Source organism: Rhineura floridana, chromosome 17, assembly GCF_030035675.1.
Source record: "Rhineura floridana isolate rRhiFlo1 chromosome 17, rRhiFlo1.hap2, whole genome shotgun sequence".
Classification (NCBI taxonomy): Eukaryota; Metazoa; Chordata; class Lepidosauria; order Squamata; family Rhineuridae; genus Rhineura; species Rhineura floridana.
Window position 1 is genome coordinate 15,520,271 of NC_084496.1, and position 23,524 is coordinate 15,543,794.

Here is a 23,524-nt window from a genome sequence, read left to right on the forward strand (position 1 = left end):
AGAGATGCTTGTCTAAAACCCACAGCTGGGGAAAAAATATCAATGAAACTAGGGCTGCTGTATGAAATGAACCCTGAACTCTTCTTCTGAAAGGGGGCATGGGTTGAAGGTTGTGAAACATTGCATTGGGGTGTATAAGGCACTGCCCTACCTATTTCATTCTTCTCTCAGCTAGCTCGCATTTGCCTGCCCTCTTTCTTGTAACTAGTCTGGGAGTGGTACTGCTTGTCGGTGTCCACCCCAGTCTTGTGTTGCGCCTTGTAGAACTCGGCAGGGAGGAGGAGGATGGGGAGCAAATTATAATTAGTTGTCTTTGCCTCTGATTGATTCTGGCTCCACCTATAATTGGTTCTGGGTCCACCTACACTTGGTTTCTCTGCCTTCTGCCCTACCAGTCTCAATGAGCACCAGCCATCACTGATGTCAGCAGAATGGAGATGGAGGGAAAAGGAAGAAAAACATTTTTTCTCCTAGCTCTCTCCTTGCCATCACTGCCAAATTAAAGGGAGAGTGCTTTGGGGGTTGGGAAGCTGGCACTAAAGTGGGTTTCACCTTCTAATCCTGCCTCAAATTAGCTCAGTATAACTTGTTTCCAGTTTTTGGAAAAGTCCATTCATTCCTTGAGCCAGTCTGAGGAGTACATGGTGCAGTTTACCCATCTCCAATTATATATTTTTTAAAAATAACAATAAAATGATAAACACAGGGCAGGGAGATGTTAAAGGTCCTAAGGCTTTTCTGAAAAAGAAAAGTTTGCCACCCATTAAAAGCAGACAAAAGAGGGGGAGCCTTCCTCAGGAAGGAGTTCCACAACCTAGGTGTGGCTATCACAAAAGCCCTCTCCCTAGTCCCAAAGAAATGGATCACAGAGATTGGCAGAACATCTTAGAGGGCAAGTAGGTTTGTATAGGAGGAGGCCCTTCAGCTATCCTGGACCCAAACTGTACTTCAAACATGTCCATGTTGAATGTATTGGTGGTGGTGGGGAGTCTGAGTAGATTGCAGAAGTGGTTCAGAGGTCAGTGCAGTGTAAACACACTGGGCAGTAGCGCCAAATTGGCTCTACTGGCCTGTTTGTATTGCATTGATCTCCCTGCTGGCCTCCCGCATTCCCTCCTGGTAAGCAACAGTAGCTAGGGATGGAGGAGAAATTCAATTCAGTTCACATTTAAAGCCTAACCTATCAAATTTATACTTTCTGAAACAATGAAATGGAAATGGACTGCCTTCAAGTCGATCCCGACTTATGGCAACCCTACGAATAGGGTTTTCATGGTAAGCGGTATTCAGAGAACTGAAACAGCTATCCTAAAAATTTGCACTTAACTGAGTTTTGTGACACAGTTCTCCAGTCGAACAGTGTTTACAGAAATGCATATGTTAGGGGGGAATGTATGTGGATATGAATTTATTAGTGAAAATACAATTCAAAAGTGCATTGTATTAGGAGGAAATGCTTGAAAAAATCTGTACATTAGTCAAAACCATACAAAAGTGTGCTTATTAGGAGAAAATTAGCACTGAAATGCTGAAGAATTTTCATGAATTTTTTAAAATTGCAAATTGCTACAGAAATGTGGAGAACTGAATTTAAGGCTGGAAAAATAAACTGAGAGAAGTGAAACTGACAGATCCTTTGATCCATAACAGTAGCTCACCTCCTGGGAAGCTAGCAAAGCAGCCCTACCCCACCCACTGAGCCGCTTCTGGTAGAATGGAAGTGTCCTCTCTCCCCTACAAAGAGATCATGAATTTGCCCAAAAAGTAGCAAAAATAGGGGGTGGGTGATGACAAACTCAGTCTTGGTATCTCTTTTAGCCTGAGGTTGGTCTGCTCAATGGATGTTTCAAAGGTCCACAGAGCAGTATAAGTTTGGGGTTCCCAAACTGGTCCACAGACCACCAGTGGTCCATGAGCTTCATTTAGGTGGTCTGTGGCATGTTTGTGGATTTGTAGCTAAAAATGGGAGGTGGCACATCCATCACATTAAATAGTCATATTGATTTATAATTGTATTTGTATTGCTTCTTATATTGTATTACAATCTGAATTCTGTGGAATTCAAATTGTAATACAATAAAATATGTTATATAAAATACAAGAAGCAATAACATACATTTAAAAATCATACAGCATCTAGCACAGCGCATTACAATTGCTACAACAGATAGAAATATCATCAGGTGGTCTGCCAAGACCATCAGCAATTTTCAAGTGGCCCGGGGAGGGGGGGAGTTTGGAAACTGCTGGTGTAGACCTTATGCTTTTAAGTTAATAGTGCATCTACTTTTACATTTTGTTCATGGTCAAGTAGTATTGAATGCACCACTAACCACACTCCATTAATTGCTTTTTCTTTGTACGGGAAGCCAGTTCTAGCAAAATGCGCTAGAGGGAGCCCATGTACGAGATACTGGAATATATCTGCCAAATGGCACATTAGTACTGTTTTGACCAACTGTTCCTTGTTGTACTGTGTTGTGTTGCAAGGCTTTATTCATACATTATGCATTAGCAAAGTTCTGTGTTCCCTTATGTGTTTGTGCTCCCTTGCACATTTATATGAAAACTTACAACCAGTGATGGCGCCAAAGGGGGAACAAGCCCCACCAACAAGGAGATCACCCACCACTACCTAGAATATCTTGCCCACCTAGAAATATACTTTGCCCCTTCTATGACCCCCCTCCCCAGAGGTTTTTTTTTCTGGTGCCATTGCTGCTTACAACCTGTTAGCCAGCATAAACTCATCCTTACCGCTGAAAGTAGGATCCCCCCCCACAAATTGTTAAATTTGCACTTCACTGTCTCTTTCCCACTCTTTTAGATAGACTTATGGTAAAAACACATAAATAAACGTACAAAGAAATACATTTTAATTTATATTTCATGAGCAATTTTTAAAAAAATCTGTGAATTCCCCTTAGTTTAGCAACATTCATATTTCTGTTTCAAAACAACTGCCGGAGCATCTTTGTCCTTTCTGCTGTAATACTTCTAAATGTTAAATAATCAGTTGTGAGCATGCTGCTCTGCAGGAGTGGTTGTTTGAACCACCTGCTTAGCTTCACAGCTCAGGGAGCACAGAGAGAGATTGTGTTTGACTAGATGATTCTTGGAGTGCAACTAGCTGTGAAACAGCAGAATGCAAATTATGAACCCATCAGATTCCCTATGAAGTTTGGACATAGGACTTAAAGCACAGTATGGGTGAGAGTAGGGAGCTGAACCCTCCACTACCTGTGCTTTTCCACCTGAAGTTGTTTTTTAAATAGTAAAATCAATTCTTCTTGTGATTGTTACTTATCTGTAGATCAAGAGAGAGGCCAATGCTGTGACATGGCATCTTTACATTCACCCAGACCCTGAATCTACCTACAGTTCTTTCTGTCTCCTTCCTCTAGAGCAGTGTTCTTCAACACTGGGTCCCCAGATGTTGTTGGACTACATAATCCCCAGCCAATTTTGCAAATGGTCAGGGATTATGGCAGTTGTACTCCAACAACACCTGGGGACTCAAACTTGAAGAACATTGCTCTAGAACAGGTGTGTGGAACCTTTGATCCTCCAGATGTAGCTGAATTACTACTCCCATCAGCCCTAGCAAGCATGGCCAATGGCCAAGGATGATGGGAGTTGTAGTTCAGCAACATCTGGAGGGCAAAGGTTTTCTACACGTGTACTAGAGGAAAGAGCTTGGCATTTGGACAGTGTTCCCATCTACCAAGCTCTACCAGAGATTGCCACAAATACTTCCATATATTCTTAATATATTGCACTTTTCATGTTGGTTTTCTAAGTGACTTTGGGAGATGGAAAATCAGGATATAATTGCAATAAATAGGTGGAGAAATATAATAAGTGGTATTCAACTAAGTCCTCAGAGCACACCTATTGAAATGAATGGCCATTACTAACTTGGATGCATTAATTTTAATGGGTCTACTCTGAGCAGAACGTAGTTGGATACAACCCTATAAATCACTGTTCTTAAACCTAGATATTGTTGGACTAACTCCTGTAATCCCCAGCCGATTTAGAAAGTGGTCAGGGTTTTTGTAGTCCAGCAACATCTGGGGACCCAAACTTGAAGAATGCTACCAAAGGTTGTCTGAAAAATGCTCTCTCTCTCTCTCTCTCTCTCTCTCTCTCATGCACATACATACATACACATACTAACACTAGTAACCTTGAAAACAATGAATCCAACACGAATTTATTAAGAACAAATCCTGTCAGACTAATCATATCTCATTTTTTTATTGAGTAACCTCACTTGTAGATGCGGGAATGCTGTGGACATAATATCTCTCAACTTCAGCAAAACTTTTGACAAAGTGTCCCATGATATTCTCATCAGCCTACTAGCTAAATGTGGGCTGGATGGAAGAACTATCAGGTGGATCCACAATCGGCTATAGAATTGTACTGAAAGAGTACTTATCAATGGTTCCTTCTCAAAGTTGGAGGAGGTAACAAGCGAGGTACCGCAGGGCTTGGTTCTAGGCCCGGTACACTTCAACATTTTTATTAATGACTTGGATAAGGAGGTACAGGGAATGCTTTTCAAATTTGCAGATGATACAAAATTAGGAGGGATAGCTAATACCCTGGAAGACAGAAACAAAATTCAAAGGGATCTTGATAGGCTGGAGCACTGGGCTGAAAACAACAGAATGAACGTTAACAGTGATAAGTGCAAAGTTTTACACTTACGAAAAATAAACCAAATGCACAGTTATAAGATGAGGGATACTTGGCTTAGCAATACTACATGCAAGAAGAATCTTGGAATTGTTGATCACAAGCTGAATATGAGCCAACAGTGTGATGTGGCTGCAAAACAGGCGAATGCTGTTTTAGGCTGCATTAACAGAAGTATAGTTTCCAAATCGTGTGAAGTACTAGTTCCCCTCTGTTAAGCATTGGTTAGGCCTCACCTTGAGTAGCACATCCAGTTCTGGTCTCCGCACTTCAAGAAGGATGCAGACAAACTGGAACAGGTTCAGAGGAGGGCAACAACAATGATCAGGGGACTGGAAACAAAGTCCCTATGAGGAGAGAATGAAAGAACTGGGCATGTTTAGCCTTGAGAGGAGAAGACTGAGGGAAGATATGATATGTTGTGAATTGCTCCCTCCATGTGACATACTAAGGGTGGGGTTGTACTGGGGTGGAGTGACTGTGAATGGGCGTTTTCATTTCCTTTGAAGTATGCTCATGCGCAGGTTAAAAAATCCACAGGTTTTTTGGTTTATTCTCATTCACAGTTAGGTAGATAGATATTTATTTGCGTCAGCCACCAACCTTTGCAATTAGTGTAGAATGCAAACATATAAACACAACTAAGCAGATATAATTGCCAAATTGAATTAAAAATTGCACAGTTTAAAACTCAGAGAGCATCATTATTTTAATGGTCTTTGCTAGAACTGTTGGTGTCCTTGAATTCTTTTATTTATGATCACCCATGGGTTAAAGAAAAGCAGCGAAGATGGTCTGTCTTTGTCAAAAAAGTTTATCTTTCCAGCTTCTTTTGATCTGATAAAAATCCAGCTGTTTAGTCTGAAGTAGTTCGCTTATGATCTCAGTGTTTTCCCCCCACAGTACTTGTATCTACCCACTGATTTTATTTAATTCTAGGCCAAGCTAGCTTCTTCTTAAATGGTTGGATGTTGTCTGCCCGTTCGGGTCACTTTATATAAAAGTTTATAGCCTTTATTCTATAATGCTCAGAATGACCATAATTAGGGCTACTTTGGCATTGTGCAACCACGATGGTATGCATACATTTTATTTATTTATTTATTATTTGATTTATATCCCGCCCTTCCTCCCAGCAGGAGCCCAGGGCAGCATGCACAGTCATCACGGCCATGCAGAGTCATTCTCAGATGTTGCTCAGTCCTCACACATTGCATCATGTCTCTGTGTGAGGAAGGAGCCACTGAAGTATGTAGAGCCAGATGGATGGGAATGTTTCTGACAGGGTTCAGTCCTGCCCAGATTTTAAACCTAAGATCTCCTTGGCTGAGGAGCAAGGGGAGCAGGATCCTCCAGGAGATTTCCATGCTACCAGTGACCCCAAGGAGCCACTGGTAGATGAGGCCTTTCTCAAACAAATCTCTGAAATCTCAAGGAGGCAAGAAGTAGTAGTGATGGGGGACTTCAACTACCTGGATATCTGCTGGGAGACAAACTCTGCGAAGCACAAAGCCTCCAACAAATTCCTGATGGGCCTTGCTGATAATTTCCTCTTTGAAAAAGTAGAAGGAACAAGGGGATCGGCAATCCTGGACCTGATCTTAACAAACAGGGACGAATTGGTCACGGGAATTAAAGCGGTCGGTACCCTGGGGGAAAGTGACCACGTAATGCTGGAATTCGTGATTCTGGGGAAAGCCAAAGAAGAATATAGTCAAATATGGACCTTGGATTTCAGGAAAGCCGATTTTAGCAAGCTCAGGGAAATGATGGGTAGGATCCCGTGGCTAGATAGACTAAAGAAAAAAGGAGCCCAAGAAGCATGGGAGTTCATGAAGAACGTATTACAAAAAGCGCAATCCCAAACAATTCCAAAGAGGAAAAAAAACGGAAGACTGCAGAAAAAGCCAATGTGGCTACACGGAAGATTGATGGAGGAGGTAAAAATAAAAAAGAGCATGTATAAAGAATGGAAGGAAGGATGCATCACCAAGGAAGAGTACCAACGAGCGGCTCGGGCTTGCAGGAATAGTGTAAGGAAAGCTAAAACCCAGAATGAGCTGAGGCTGGCGAGGGAAGCGAGGAACAACAAAAAGGGGTTTTTCAGATATGTTCGAAGCAAGAGAAAAACCAAGGAAACGGTGGGACTGCTGCTCAATGAGGATGGCAAAATGTTGACAGATAACAAGGAAAAGGCAGAACTGCTCAACGCCTATTTTGCCTCCGTTTTCTCCCAAAAAGGGAACAGTGTGCAACCTTGCATCGGTAGCAATCTCAGTAAGGGGTCGGTATTGCAGTTCGAGATTGATAAGGAGATAGTCAGGAAATACCTAGTTAACCTAAATGAGTTCAAATCTCCAGGGCCTGATGAACTGCATCCCAGAGTATTGAAGGAACTTGCTGATGTACTCTCGGAACCTCTTGCCATCATCTTTGAGAAATCCTGGAGAACGGGAGAGGTGCCGGAGGATTGGAGACGGGTAAACGTTGTCCCGCTCTTTAAAAAGGGTAAAAAAGAAGATCCAGGGAATTACAGGCCGGTCAGTCTGACTTCAATACCGGGAAAGATATTAGAACAGATAATAAAAGAGTCCATTGGGAACTATCTAGATGACAGTGCTGTGATTGGTAGGAGCCAGCATGGGTTTGTCAAGAAAAAATCCTGTCAAACTAATCTCATCTCTTTTTTTGATCGGGTCACTAGCTTAGTAGATGGTGGAAATGCTGTAGATGTCATCTATCTAGATTTCAGCAAAGCGTTTGATAAAGTCCCCCACGACCTTTTGATTAGCAAACTGGTCAAATGCGGACTAGATGGAAATACTGTCAGGTGGATTCACAACTGGTTGGAAAACCGTACTCAAAGAGTGGTCGTCGGTGGCTCTGCTACGGACTGGAAGGAGGTTTCGAGTGGAGTGCCACAGGGTTCTGTCCTGGGGTCGATACTCTTCAACATTTTTATCAATGAGTTAGATGATGGGGTGGAGGGAATCCTTATTAAGTTTGCGGATGACACGAAACTGGGAGGGATAGCTAACAATGGAAGACAGGAATAAAATCCAAAGGGACCTGGATAGACTAGAAAATTGGGCTGAAATTAATAAAATGAAATTCAATAAAGACAAATGCAAGATTCTGCACTTAGGCCACAAAAACAAAATGCATGGGTACAGGATGGGAAATACCTGGCTTAGCAGTAGTGCGTGTGAGAAGGACCTTGGAATTGTAGTGGATTGCAGGTTGAACATGACCCAGTAGTGTGATGCTGTGGCAAAAAAGGCAAACGTGGTTTTGGGCTGCATAAACAGAGCTATAGTTTCCAGGTCGAGGGAAGTAATACTCCCACTATATTCTGCATTAGTCAGGCCTCATCTGGAATACTGCAGTTCTGGGCGCCTCATTTTAAGAAGGATATAGACAAGTTAGAGCAGGTTCAGAAGAGGGTGACGAGGATGATAGCCAGTATGGAGAACAAGTCTTATGAGGAAAGGTTGAAGGAACTTGGCATGTTCAGTCTGGTGAAGAGAAGGCTGAGGGGTGACATGTTTGCACTCTTTAAGTACCTGAAGGACTGTCACATAGAGGAGGGTACATATTTGTTCTCTGCTGCCCCAGAGGGTAGGAGTAGGTCTAATGGTTTTAAGTTGCAAGAGCGTAGATTCAGACTGGATATTAGAAGGAACTTCTTGACAGTAAGGGCGGTTCGGCAATGGAACCGACTGCCTAGGGAGGTGGTAGGATCCCCTTCGCTGGATGTCTTCAAGCAGAGGCTGGACGGCTGTCTGCGGGAGATGCTGTAGCTGTGGATTTCCTGCTGTGAGCAGGGGGTTGGACTCGATGGCCTACAAGGCCCCTTCCAACTCTATGATTCTATGATTCTATCTGATCTGGACATCTCTGTCAGAGCACTGCAGTTGCCTGGGTTTCTGGCTGGCTCTCAGACCCCCTCATCTGTCTGAGGAGCAAAGGGGCAGCAAACCGGACAGTCTACTGGCAAAGTGTCTTGCTAGCCGCATGTAAGGCTCTGATCAGGGTCTGACCAAGAACCAGAAGGGGTAGAGCCTCCAGTTCCTATATAAACTTTCAGTCAGGCTATGTACACATTAGTTCCCTAAAAAGCTCAGAGACTGTTTTGTCTATGTCCGGTTTGAAAGAAATCTGCACCCAACTGTATACATCTTTATTGTCTGATTCATTTTGTATCGTATTGACTCTGTGTACACACCAGTGGGCAGAACAGGGCCGTGATGACCAAACAGTTTTGGAGTCGGCGTGAAGCTGACTTAAAGGAAAAATGCATCCAATCTCAAAAATCCCAGTTTTGGGGGTAAAAAGGGGTGGAGTTTGACTGACTTCATGTGTCCCCAGATGACACAACACAGAGGTGGAGATGCACTCTAACCAGTATAACTTAAGTGTGTCCATAATCCTCTATGGCTTAATTGATGAAGCAACTACTCTCATCCAAGCTCTAGTCTTCCTGAGGAAATGGATAGCTCCAAACCCACACAGAAACATCTACTGTATTCTGTGATGAGGAATGTTCCATGTAGGTGGAGGGATATTCTGTTCTTCATGCAGAGGCCTCCACTCACTTCCCCTGAAAAATGGACTGCCTTCAAGTCGATTCTGACTTATGGCGACCCTATGAATAAGGTTTTCATGGTAATTGGTATTCAGAGGTGGTTTACCATTGCCTTCCTCTGAGGCTGAGAGGCAGTGACTGACCCAAGGTTACCCAGTGAACTTCATGGCTGTGTGGGGATTCGAACCCTGGTCTCCCAGGTCGTAGTCCAACGCCTTAACCACTACACCACACTGGCTCTCAAAAACCATATAAAAACCGTTTAAAAACATTTACAGCATCTGAAAACAATTAAAAAGACACATTTAAAATTTTGAGCACCCTTAACAACCTACAGTTCCCAGGATTCTTGGGGGCAGGAATGCATAGGATTACAGCCTAAGTCATCTAGCCATACTTTTTATTTTTTATGAGGAATGCATAGTTTTTGTAACAGGTTTGAAGGGGGGAAAAGACCTACAAAAGTAGTTGTCAATATTTATTTATTTATTCATTAAATTTATAACGTGCCCTTCCTCCCAGAAGGAGCCCAGGGCGGCAAACAAAAACACTAAAAGCACTTTAAAACATCTTGAAACAAAATACTTTAAAACATATCACAAAACATATTTCAAAACATGTTAAAACAATATGCACATGTGTTAGTAATTTGTGGCACATCAACAACTTGGGGCAAGAGAGAAGGAGGAGGAGAAACTAACTTACTTTTAATTGAGGGATTTCCCCTCCAGAGGCATTTTTCCCACCTTACCACAAACAACTAGACCAGGGATGAGGAACCTGAACTAGACAAATTACTGTTTCAATTCTGGTCTCTAATAGCCAGTAATTGATTTGGAAACAGTATACTTGTTAATACTTTCATTCAAATGAACAAGGCAATTGGGCCTTCCAGCTTTGGTTTTGCCTATTCTCAAGAAGCAGTATAAATACTGCTATCCTGAAACAGGCTTTTGAATTGAATTGGCTCTGTATATTACAAACATGAGCCTGCTGGATCAGGCCAATGGCCCATCCAGTCAAACATCCTCTTGTCACAGTGGTCAACTAGATGCCTATGGGAAGCCCAAAAGCAGGACTTCAGCACATTCCCAGAAACTGGTATTCAGAGACATATTGCGCTGAACAGTGGAGGTGGAGCCTAGCTATATATTGTCAATTGAAAGAGGCAATATAATGTAACTGTAATTTTTTTTGCCATAACTTTTGGAATAATAAAAAGATACAGTGCAAGAACAATATATTCCTTATAGATTTTGATGATAAAAGAACAGATGTTGACTTTCTCAAATTGTTCATGTGATATTTAAACTTTTATATTTTTGGAAAGGTATTGGCTTACCCATTGATCAAGTAAACACTGGTATAAACTTACATGGCAATACATATCTTAGTGTAAATCCTAAGCCAATTTGTTTTGAAGTGAAGTCCACTGATGTCAATGGGACTTGCTTCCTAAGTCAGGGTGTCTAACCTGTGGCTGACCAGATGTTGTTGGACTCAGCTCCCATCATCCCTCACCATTGGCCCTGCTAGCTGAGTCTGATGGGAGTTGGAATTCAACATCTGGACAGCTAAAAGTTCCCCATCCCTGCTCTAGATTGCCTATGTTTGCCCATATGAACCTCCTCTCTCCTCAGGACTTTATAATCAGCCAATAAGGTTCTGGTTTAGGTGCCATCTTTCAATAAATGAAATTGGTCTCTGCCAGGAGCATGACTTTTTTAGATGTGGCTCCAGAGCTGTGGAATCCTCTTCCTCAATAGGTTTGATCTAATCCTTTCTTGATCATGTCTTCAGAGACATGTCAAAATCTTCCATGTGTTAGTTTTGCTAGGCCTTTTGGACAAATGATTGTTTTGAATCTATTCTAAACTTGCACATTGATTTATGTTGTTTTATTTTTTAAAAAATGTAAAGCTATGTTGTCTATGAACTGCCTTGGGAACTTTTTGCACAGTGTTAAATAATTGTGACAGGGTTTCTTCGATAGGTACTAAAAAAACGTGACACTAACCCATTGCTCAAAGTAGGAACTGGGGGCTTCAGGCCATTAAACTGTAGCTTTTTTTGGCTTTGGAAAAGCCCTTTGGCCAAGATATAGAGGTGTCTTGTTCACCCAAGAGCTCTTATACACCTAATTGGTCACCTGCCCTCACTGCTTTGGACATCAACCTCCCATCTACCAATTGCAAACTTCTGTTGAAACTCTCCTGAAGGAGGAGGGGCTTAGGACTGTACTGAACTAAATATGCATACTTCTTTGGAGCCTGGCCAGTCTGCTTGGAAATGTAAATAATCAAAAAAGTTTTGCTTTTCTGTCTTCCTTTCCAGACAGTGTTAACTGTTAATATATTTGCTTTTTTTCCCCTCTTCAGAGCTCTACAGGCTGTTCAGTTGGGATATGCAGATGTCTTGGATTATCTTGCTAGGAGCCAGAAGCTTGATCTTGGTGTCTCTGATGAAAAGAACAGAAATCTAATATTTTTAGCCACTATATATGATCAGTCAAAAATGTTGGACTATTTCCTTGAAATGGTCAGTTGTGTAGAATATTTCATTTATATTTATTCTTCAGATTTCTGAAGCTATTATTATAAAGTAGGACTTGAGGAAGATGTTACAGCTGCAACCTATGCATATTTACCTGGGAGTAAGCCACATGGAACACAGTTGCACTTACTGCTGAGTAAACATGCATAGGATCGGTCTATATATTTCTTTGACTATTTAGGTTTAATTTTGATTCTGATCTGCCCTTTCATTCCTTTAGATTTTTTAAAATGTAGATTAATTTTTTAATGAAATATCAATTTGCAAACGTGTCACATTCCCACTTGCAATGTTTTGGCGTCCACCTAAAACAGATGTAGGGACCCTTTGGCTCTACAGATGTTTTTGAATTACAACTCCCATCATCCCTGGCCACTGGCCATGCTTGCTGAAGCTGATGAGAGTTGTAGTTCAGCAACATCTGGAAGGCCAAAGGGTTCCTATATCGTCCTGACTTAAAAAATTTTTATGCACATCTGAAACTGCAGTGTGAAGCAACTTTCAGTGGTGTGTGGCATTTGAAAACTACACAGCTGTTGATCCATTAGCCCCAGAGGTAATGTGCTATGCCCGTGGAGTGGCGATTGTTAAAATTCTGCATGGTGTTGCAATTGTCTTTAGCAGAGGCAAGTTGATATCAACTTTATTAGTTTAGGAAAACATTTGAATTGATGTCTGCCTCCCAAACTTAGTAGTATCGCTTAGAAATTGTTTTGTTTGGAAGAATGAATTACAGGAAGATAAAACCTCAAAAAGAATTTATAGTGCATTCCTAGACATATCTGTTTAGAAGAAAGTCCCATGGAGTTCCTTCCTTCCAGGCAAGTGTGTATAGGACTGCAACATTAGTTTTCTTTTTTTCTTTTTTCTTTTTTAATGATCTGTGCTAATCTGAATTCTTGTAAAAGAGATTATGACATCAGACTTAAAACAGATGTCATAAGCAGAGCTTGGAAAAGTTACTTTTTTGAACTACAACTCCCATCAGCCCCAGCCAGCATGGCCACTGGATTGGGCTGATGGGAGTTATAGTTCAAAAAAGTAACTTTTCCAAGCTCTGGTCATAAGTGTCAATAGCCTCTGCAGCAGGTACTGTTTCTTCTTTCTAGGCAGTGCTTAACACCAAGAGGTCATCATCTTGATCAGGACCCATCATTATCTTCATAATGGTGGTGATGATGACAACAATTACTGGTGAGGTTACACAAATTGAGCATGCTCAGTTAGCATGGAATGTTGAGTGTTGGGGCAGGGTTGTGCTGGGCTGGGCCGGGTCAGGCGGGGGAGAGAGAGACTGGGAGAATGGAAGAAGCTAAGCCATTCTGCCCCTGGGGCCTTCATCCCACAGTTTCATTCCCCCTTCAGCTTATTCAGTTTCAATGCCAATTCTGTTCTGCAGCTACCTTTGTAAGACTGAGCATGTAAAAACATATTTATATCCCACCTTTCCTCCAAGCATCTCAGGGTGGTGTACATGGTTCCTCCCCCCCCCATTTTATCTTCACCACAATCCAATGAGGTCGGTTACACTGAGAGACTGTGACTGGCTCAAAGAGCTGTATGGCTGGATTTAAACCCTGGTCTCCCAGGTCCTAATCTACCACTCTACACTGCTGGATCAGACCAAAGTCCCCTTCTTTGTCACAATCACCTACTTTCCACAGTGATCAGCAAGATTCCTCCATGAAGTTGACAAGTGCAGGACATGAAGGCAATAAACCTTTTGTGCTGTTGCTTCTAGCAGCTGTTACTCAGTGATATATTGCCTCTGAACTTGGAGGCTCTATCCTAGACAGAGGCAGAGGACAAGTGCCCCATTGCTAGATCACTGTAGCTTCTTAAAGAATAGACACTTTTCACACCCAAAATTATAACTGAATTGTAAACTGGTCCTGCTCACATGTCAAAGTTGTGGATTTATTTTTTATGATACAAGAATTTGCAAACATGGAGAGAAGATAAAGATCTGGCCTGCTGGACCAAACCAATTTTCCATCCTGCTGTATGGCATTGGTTTTCCACATTCATTTGATAAAACTGCCCCATCTTTGCAAAGGTAGAGGGCTTCTCTTCCTACCATTGTCAGAAAGGATAAATTACTGGTGGTCCAGTAAGCTACGCAGAAAAGAAAGACTCTACAGGGAAGGGAGGAAACTTCATTTTCTGGTGAGGCCACTTGTGTAAAGGGTTGTTGCTGCCTATCTAAGCAGGGATTTCTTCCTAGTGCCTGGATTAGCAGGAATCCCCCCCATCTCCTGTACTGATGTATAGTCCTAGTTTAAATTGCCATCTAGTGAGTCATCCCATTAGTCAGCCTAGAATAATATTGCTTCCTTTGAGTGATGGGTCTCTCCATGGTTTCAACAGGGGTCTTTCCTAACTGCTAAATGTTGTATTGACAAAGTTGGTCCTGCAACAAAATGTTGCAGCATGGAGTGTTCATGTTCAGGATTATAGGTAGCCATGTCCTTTGCCATTTTATTCCCCCATCCCTGGGTTTTCTCCAGTCCAGCATTCTGTGTCCACTGAGCATGCTCAGTCTTTATTGAGCTGTTTTTAGTCATCCCCCCCAACATCTGCAAATCTCAGGGTTCCCCAAAGCCTGCTTATATCTCCTCCTTTCTGTGGGTGCAATTTTTATTATATAAGGTTCCACATTCAGAGAATGAGCTTGCTATTAGTATATACTAGCAGCCTCATACCCGGTGTTGCTCAAGAATTTTAAGAAACCTAAAGCTCAGTGCAGTTTTGAAATGTGGTTAAAATCAGTGCAGTTTTGAATGGTTCAGTTTGCCATTTTGATTCAGAGTGGTGGACAGAGTGGTATCCAAACATAGACAAAAACCTGCTACTTGATCTCAGGAACCATCATGCAAAACCTTAAGAGGTGTCCAAATGCATAGCAAACAGACAAACAACATTCCAAAATATATAGTAGATTATATAGGATAGCACACAAAATGCTGGCTTTCTACTTTTTTCCTAGTGTGTCCTTTAAATGTGCTTTGGTGGGTGAGCAGAATTTCTTGTTAATTTTTTAGGCTCTTCCTGTACCCGACATAAACCAAGCAGCAGAAAATGGAAACACCCCACTTCATGCTGCAGTAAACACTGGAAAAATGCATCTGGTCTCTCTGCTCTTGCATTACCCTGGAATTAACGTGAACGTCCAAAATCCACAGTGCAATGGGGCGACTGCACTACATCTTGCTATTGCTTATGGTAATGTTTTGGACCTTCTAGTCTTTCAGAAGTTTTGACTTTAGAACAGTTGTTTATTTATTTTTACATGTATGCCCCGCCCTTCCTCTCAAACGAACCAGCACTCTAGTTTGTGCAAAACCTACAGGCGTTATGCATCTCTTTGTTAGGGCCAAACTAGAGGATACGGTGGGGACTGTGATTAGATAAAAGCAGCCTGGTGTGTGTGTGGGGGGGGAGATTTGAACTGAAATTATGGTGGTGGGAGATGGTTTCTTGTTCCTTTTCTCTCTATGCCAGTGGTGCAGAACCTCAGGCTTGGCAGCCAAATTAGGTTCTCCAGGTCTCACTTTCTGGCCCTCAGGACTCTCCCTAGGCCACATCCCCTCACTGGCCCCATTTCTCACCCAGAGTGTTTTTGCCTGGTTGGAATGCGTCCTTAAACTCTGCTCATGCCTCTTGCTTGTTTGGATGGAGGATAGAGAGGGATGTGTGCATTTGTGTAGATACAAGCCTACGGTACAAAGGTAAAATTTACAACCATTACTCTATCAACTTTTGCCTCTTGCCCCTCCCATCACTGGCATGCAGCCCTCAGAAGGTTGTCCAGAAGAAAATGTGGTCCTCAGGGCAGACTGAGTAAGTTTCCCCACCCGCCGTATGCCATTTTCCTAATGAGGATCATACCTGCACTTCTCTTTGCCCTTTCAAGGAAAGTGTATGCATACCATTACCCTTATGTCTGTCCCAATGGGGCAAATAACAGCTTTGGGCAGTAGTGCCATCAGAGCAGGACTCTGTGGAAAACATGCAGGGCCCCATTCAGCAGAATGAGATGAAAGTTCCCCCAAGTGCAGCAGGGGTGGCTTACCACATTTTGCAGTACGGCTGCAATCCTACAGACACATTTACCTGGGAGTTAGTCCCACTTGACTCAGTGGGTGTTTCTTCTGAGTAGACATGCATAGGATTGTGCTCTAAGTGAAGCAATACACGTCAATACACATTGACTGTAGCACTGGCATCAGGGTGTGTATGGAGAGGGCAGTTTCCTTGAGAAAACAGTGGAAGGAGGGAGGGGATTAACCACAGGGCCAAATATGCTATAGAATAGAGACCATTGGGAACTGTCCTCTAGTGTAACCATCTTAGAGGATTCTGTTAGAAGAGTTCCTATTTGCTCCCAGTGCTGGCTTCCTTTATCATTCAGATGTAGGGGAGAGAGAAATCATGTATGTTGATAGTGTCAAATACACCCCAAATACTTGTCGGCTACCCCATTTGCCAAGCATAATGACTATGCATGCCATACACTATGTAACACATACCTGAAAATCCAGAACATCTAGTCTTCTCCCTGCCCTTCCTTGATCTTGAAGACCAACAATTTTCACATTTAAAGACAAATCAGAACAGATCTTTTAAAATGTGCATTAATATTCCTAAAGCTAAAAGACATCATAATTAAGATGCTTCCGATTCTGTTACTACATTTTAAGTCTGAATGGTACATTTGAAATATTCTACTCGGTCACTTCTAAGCTACACATCTGTTGCTAAACTAGTTAGGAGGTTATTAAGAAACTTGGCTAAACTAGAGCAGCTAAAATAGATAAGCTCGAAAGTCTTGGAAGACTTAAATGAAGTTAATTTGAGCGATACAGCAAATCATCATGTTGAAATGTAGCAAAAGTATAAAAGTTGATTTTATAGATGGGAGGGCTCAATTGCAGAGCATATGCTTTGGAAGCAGAAGGTTCAGGTTCATTCCTGGTATCTCCAACTTTAAAACACACACACACATATACACCAGGTAATGGGTGATGGAAAAGACCTCTGCCTAAATCCCAGCTTAAGAGTGGGGAACCTGTGACCCTTCAAATGTTGTGGGACTCCAACTCCCATCAACCCCAGCCAACACAGCCTGCAGACAGGGATGATGGAAGCTGTAGTCCAACAACTTCTGGAGGGCCACAGGTTCCCTATTCCTGCTCTAGAGAGCCACTGACAGAACAGAGTAGACCAGGGGTTCCCAAACTGTGGTCCATGGACCACCAGTGGTCCGTAAGCTTCATTCAAATGGTCCACAGCCTATGTGTAGATTTGTGGTTGAAGAGAAGAGATGGCATATCCACTGTATTCAATATTCATATTGATTTTTATTGTATTTTAATGCTTCTTTTGTTTGTTGTATTGTGTTACCATTTGAATTCTATGGAATTCAAATTGTAATACAATAATATATATATAAAAAATAAAAGAAGCATTAAAAATATAATAAACATCAAACAGCATCTAGCATAGCACATTACAACTGCTACTACACACAGAAAAGTCATTAATTGGTCCTCCAGAACCCTCATCAATTTTCAAGTGGTCCATGGGGGGAAAAGTTTGGGAACCACTGGAGTAGACAATACTGTGCTAGATAATGCAGCAGCCTTTCCCAACCTTTGGGTCCCCAGATGTTGCTGGATTACGATTCCCATCATTCCTGACCATTGACCCTGCTGGCTGGGGCTGATGGGAGTCCAGCAACATCTGGGGACCCAAAGGTTGGGAAAGACTACAATACAGTATTGATCAAGTCCCATCCACACCATACATTTAAAGCATATTTGAAGCACAAGGCTTCCCTCAAAGAACTCTGGGAACTGTAGTTTAGCTCATATAGAGCTACAGTTCCCAGAACAATTCTGTTAACAAACTACAGTTCCCAGGATTCTTTGGAGGAAGCCATGTGCTTTAAATATATGAAGTGGATGTGATTTTACTCTCTGTGAGGCAGCTTCAAATGATTGTAGAAAAAACATTCTACACCAAAATACATATTTACCTTTTTCTTTCTTTTTTGTATTTAGGCCATCTGGGAATTTGCTATTTATTGCTGAATGCCACAGCTGATGTAGAAAGTCCCATGGGAGGGTTGACACCATTGCAACTTGCTGAAATGGTTGGTAATGAAACTATAATTGGTCTTATCAAAATGCATGTAAAGAAATCTAAACTTGAAAATAAAATGTTTGCCTGATCAGCTTATTGAACAAAATTCTGCAGTTTTTTAAAAAAACACTACTACCTCTTTTAATGTTCTATTAAAGCTTTTCCCCCCAAGTGTGGAATGTTAGAGTCCTTTCTTCATTTAACATGTGATATTCTTTACCAACAGCACTCCTTCAGTTATGATAAATTCTTCTTTGAATGCTCTGTGTTATTTATATTAATCTGAGGCTACTTCCTGATTTTATCGTATTCTTGGTTTCTCAACTTAACTGTGATGGAAGAGGCAAACTGCAGGAGAGGAAACATTATGTTTCTTTGAGGGCCAAGAGCAAATAAAGGCACAGAAGGAGGCCGTTTCCTTTCATACTGCATAGATCTGACTGGTGGACACCCTTTTATAGAGACTCTCTTTTCTGAAAATGGGGGCACACAACGCTAGCCTGTGCCCCTTTTTACTGTAAAATCTGGTGGGATCAGCTTGAGTTCTTTTCTAAAAAAATATTCGCTTCAAAGAGATTTCACAACTGATCGGCAGATCAACCCGCTACCCCTCCAGATGTGACCAATGGAAACTCTTTGCTGTAGGTGACGAGTGTCCTCACAGCCATGATCATTGAAGCTGGAACTGGACTCATGATGAACCAGGGTCAAAGAATGAAAAAGAGGCAGTAAACAGTAGAGGCTGGTCCAATAGGGCAAATGGGGCTTTGCCCCACCAACCACTGCCCTCAACCAGCTCCCACCTGCCTGCCTTCTTACTTATAACCAGTCCAGGCAATGACACCTCTAGCACCCTTAACAAATGACGGTTCCCATGATTCTCTGGAAGAAGTTATGTTTTGGCCACAAAGGAAATATAAAGCGTCAAATACATCTCAGATCTAGCACCATAAAACACAGTGGGATTTCATCAGGTATTTATTTTAATCTTGTATGTCTGCTGCTTCCTGGGGTGAAAAATGTCTTTTTAGTGTTTTTTTCCCCACTCCAAAATTCCTTCCTTGTTTTCCTCATAAAACAAAATTAACAATTAGAAAAATATAGAGACTGTATCCCATTTTCTTATTCAAAATACAGATTTAATAAATGATGAGCAATTTCATGTTTCATTATTCTCTTTAATGACCTTTCTATATTATCTTAAATGTTGAACAGAAGCTCAGCCCCTGGATCCACATCACCGTTATGAAGTAGCTGCTCAATAACCTGTATATTTAATGTTATATTTTAATACTGCTTTGGAAAATGTTGTGCTTACTCTTTATAACACTGTAAGAAGGAATGCTTGTTAAATTGTCAATATCCTTTTCCTCTGTGAGACATCTGGCCAATGAATGAAAGCTTGTTCTTTTCTGGTGTTATGAGTTTGACTCAGTTAACATTAATGAGACTCTTTACTAGGGTTTTGCCTGACAAACTTGATGGGTGATTCAGGACACCACAAAAGGGCTTTAATGATCCTTAATGGCTTGGATTGAAATCTTTTCCCAGCCTATGGTTTGCGATACCTGTAAGAATTTTGGAGAGCAGAACACAAAGTTAGAAGTAGTTTTGAGTTTGTGAAAAGACAGAATCACAGGATTTGTAGCTTTAATTAGCTAGCATCAAAGCAGATGGGGGAGTGCAAAGGCTTCATTCAGAAGAATCTGAAGCAATTAGTAGTTGCGCTACCTGCTGTGTTTGCTTCCACTATGCCAAGGATTGGGAACCTCAGACCTCTCTACCTGGTCCTCAGAATTCTCCCCACCACACCTTTTACTAGCCCTGCTTCACACTCTGAAAGATTTTGCTTGGCTGGGATGTGTTCTCAACTCCCATAATGCCTCTTGCTCGTCTGACTGGAAGACAGAAAGGGGTGTGTGTGTGTAGTAACTAGCCAACTGTACAAAGGTAAAATTTACATTTGTGTTCTGCCTACTTTTGCCTCTGGCCACACCCATCACTGGCATGCAGCCCTCAGAAGGTTACCTAAAAGAAAATGCAGCCCTTGGGCTGAAAAAGGTTCCCCACCCCTGCAGTATGCCCTGATTATATATTTGTAAATGAAAGAAATAGTACAAAGAGATACCTAAGATGTCCATTAACTTCAATGAGTCTACTCTGATTCATGGTGAATACAGTCCATAACTATTGTCTAATGCTTTTTTATTCAGAAGAAACCAAACCCTGTAGTGCTGTCCTTATTACCCGAGGAAGTGTGGAGTGTTATCAGTATCAAGTTACCCCTGTGTGTCATTTTGTAGATTCACCTGGATGTTTCTCTGCTCAGGAAAATGGGGAGCACGCAACAATATGGAGTTGGTTTTTTTTAATTACTGAAAGGAAATCGAGAACTTCTAACTCTTATTTTGTGCCCAACATGAGCCCATTAAAATGCCCAAGAAGAAAGCATGCTGCAACTGTTATATATCATTTCAGAATGCAGGCTGGAGATCTTGAGCTTAAATTTTGTGCCTATGGAAAACTAGTTGGTTGAGAGGAAGGCTAGGCTAGTGTAGGGTTGCCATATTGCTCGGTTAGCTCGGTTCTACCCGGATTCTTTGCATGCCACCCGGCGCCTATTTAGCCCCTTAGGTGGCCCGGATTCTCAGCTTTAATTTTTAAAAAAATTAAGTTTCTAGGTGGTCCGGTTCTCGAGATATACATAAAAATGTCAGCCGCCCCCCGTTAAATCTTTCTTTAAACAGTACAGTAGGGCCCCGCTTTCCGGCGTTCTGCTTTCCAGCGTTTTGCTGATGCGGTGGCTTTCAATCAGGGGAAATTCCCCGTTTTAAAGCCGATTTTGCCGTTTTGCGGCATTTTTGCGCGATGCAACCCATTAAAGTCAATGGGTTCAGCTTTATGGCGATTTCTGCTTTATGGCGATTTCCGCTTTACGGCGGGGGCCTGGTCCCTGACCCGCCGTATAAGCAGGGCCTTACTGTACTGTATAGCACTTTGTAGCTTTAACCCCGCCCATTCAGGATTGCAGCCAATCAGTGAAGCCAGGGTTGTGTTTCAGTTTGATTGACCTAGAAAACCTCATTGCAATGCCAGAAAATGGTGGTTTCCCCCCGTTTATCTGAAAATCTCATAAATTGGGTAAGTATATACATTTCAGGTTTTTTTTTCCTCTTGTGTACAGGAGTCAGATCCTGGGCAGTGTTTTGAAAACCTTCCCAATACTTGCTTTTGTAAAAGCAATGCTAATCCCATATGCCCAGAGTAAATCCCATTGAATTCAATAGGACTAGCTTTTGAGTAGACATGGTTATGAATGTGCTGAAAATCAATGGGACTTTGGAGTGAATGTAAAAAAGAATTGTGTTTGGGTTCTAACTTTTTCTGTCCTCTCTCCAGTCCTATTTTAAAGCAAGTAGGCAGGGCTTACTTAGGTATTACAGTTTTTATTCTGTAGGAAACTAATACTGATTTTTAAAAAAACTAATACTGATTTTTCTGCAATGACCAACTGATTTGACAATAAACTATTATATGGGCTGTATGTATTTATACATCTGCAGTGTGTGTGTGCGCGCGCGCGTGTATGGAGTCTTTCCAACAACCCTGTGAGGTAGGGTTGCAAACCAAGGCAGCTCACAACAAGATATAAAGCCATTTAAAATCCAATAACTATAAAAACAAGTATAAACAGTTGCAAAACAGCGTAAAGTGGCATGATTTGGAATTTTGGATTGTGTGAATGAAGTTGCTTATCACTTGAGGTTGCATTTCTGTCCCTGTTTGAGTAAGCCCCGCTGAATACACTGGGACTTGCTTCTGAATAAATAAACCAGGATTGCACTATAAATATCTTTACAGTTTGTGTAAATAATAAATATATTTGATAGTCATGCTTATATAAATATTTCTTCATTTATCCTATTTTTGGTTTTTGGTTAGGAATCCTGACTGCGATGCTTAGTTTTCTGCCTTACTCATAGGAATCTTGTTGTGGTTGGTATGGTATTGCATTTAAGAAATTATGGTACGAAATGGCCTGAATCAGTATAAGGCAGATTCCTTGGTTCCTAAAAGTGGGAAGAGACTCAAGGGCCACAGTGACTCCAACATTTATTTATGTATTTTTATTTACAACATTTATATACCGCTTTATTGTAAAAAATCTCAAAGCGGTTTACAGAAAGAATTAAAACAATAAAATTATTGGCAAAAGCGTTAAGGACAGATACTTAAAAACATTCAAAATAATAAAACCAACAATGAGCTAAAAACAGATTTAAAAACACAATAGCTTCCACATGCCTGGAGAGGCTTGCCTCAAGAAAACTGATTTTAGCAGGTGCTGAAAAGAGGCATCTGCCTAATGTCAATAGGCAAGGAGTTCCAAAGCGTAGGTGCTGCCACTTTACAGGACTGATTTCTTACAAGAGCAGAACAAGTACTATGTGGCACCCATAACATGGAAAGCACAGCTTGAACTTGGCCTGGTAGCAAATCAGCAACCAATGCAGATTTCAGAGCAGAGGTATTATGTGCTGATAAGATCTCCCTCATGTCAGCAATTGTGCTGCAGCATTCTGCATTAACTGCAGTCCCCAGGTCAGGCTGTGCTGCATGGGGATTTCTGTGACCTTGGCTGACTGGCTGCTAGGATTTTTTTAGTTTGGGTTTTTGCTTATGAATCCTGACTGGTTGTGGGATGCTGAGTTTTCTGCTTTACTCATAGGAATCTTGTTGTGGTTGGTATGGTATTACATTTAGGAAAGTGTTACTGCCTCTTGTGTTGTTTTTTTCCTATTTGCATTTCACTTATCTTTAACCTTACTCCGTTACAGCCATAGAAGCAACAGCAGCATACGCAAGATAATTAACTCCCATTAGTGATAAGAGCAAGAATTTATAATTATTATTTTAATTAAAACAAGAGGCTTATGAGTACTTTGAAGAGGACCAGATATTTGTTTTCTTTCTGAGCCCAGGACTGGGTCTTTCATGATGCCCAGTGGGGGGGGGGGAGGGGGGAGAGAGCACGAGAGTAGTCGATAAGACAGACATCCTCGCATTGGTAATCTAATTAGCAAAGTATGCGTGGAGTTATTGCACACTTCCAGGCCCAGTTTCATTTTGAGTATGGAGGTGGAACCTGTGTAGATGTGGTTGATCAAAGGGAGAAGAAATTTTGAGTTAAGCAAAGCTCTGCTTTTATAAAACCTAAGAAACATACAGATACTTTGAATGTCTGAGTGCCTGCACCAGTGGAATACTGGAGGAACTTGTAAAACTTGCTGCAACAGTATTTAGAACTGAGCATGTGGTGTGAAAGACTCCTTTTCCTAACATTTTGGCTTCTTGTTTTTCTCACCCACATCATCTCTGAAATACTGTATATGTAATGGTTAACCGACCTGTTGCCCTGACTTCCTTTATGTTTGTTGCTATTTTGTGTTTTTATTAGGTTTTTATATTGATTGTGTATTTTTATTGTTTTTATTATATTTGTAAGCTGTGCTGAGCTCTGTTTTTAACAGCAGAAGG

The 23,524-nt window shown here is 41.5% G+C and overlaps 1 protein-coding gene across 3 annotated transcripts in view; it reads left to right on the forward strand.

Moving 5' to 3' along the window:
- Positions 1-18,077, forward strand: part of LOC133371768 (small integral membrane protein 10-like protein 2A) — a 37,929-nt gene extending 19,852 nt beyond the window's left edge. For 2 of the 3 annotated variants that reach the window (XM_061599535.1, XM_061599536.1), the window contains one exon: positions 11,668-11,810. In XM_061599535.1, coding sequence (XP_061455519.1) covers positions 11,668-11,721 — 54 coding nt within the window. In that variant the 3' untranslated portion in view covers positions 11,722-11,810. Of the gene's footprint in view, positions 1-11,667; positions 11,828-14,883; positions 15,065-17,904 lie in introns of those variants that run through there. The other variant, XM_061599533.1, reaches the window with a different exon arrangement.
- Positions 18,078-23,524: the final 5,447 nt, after the last annotated feature.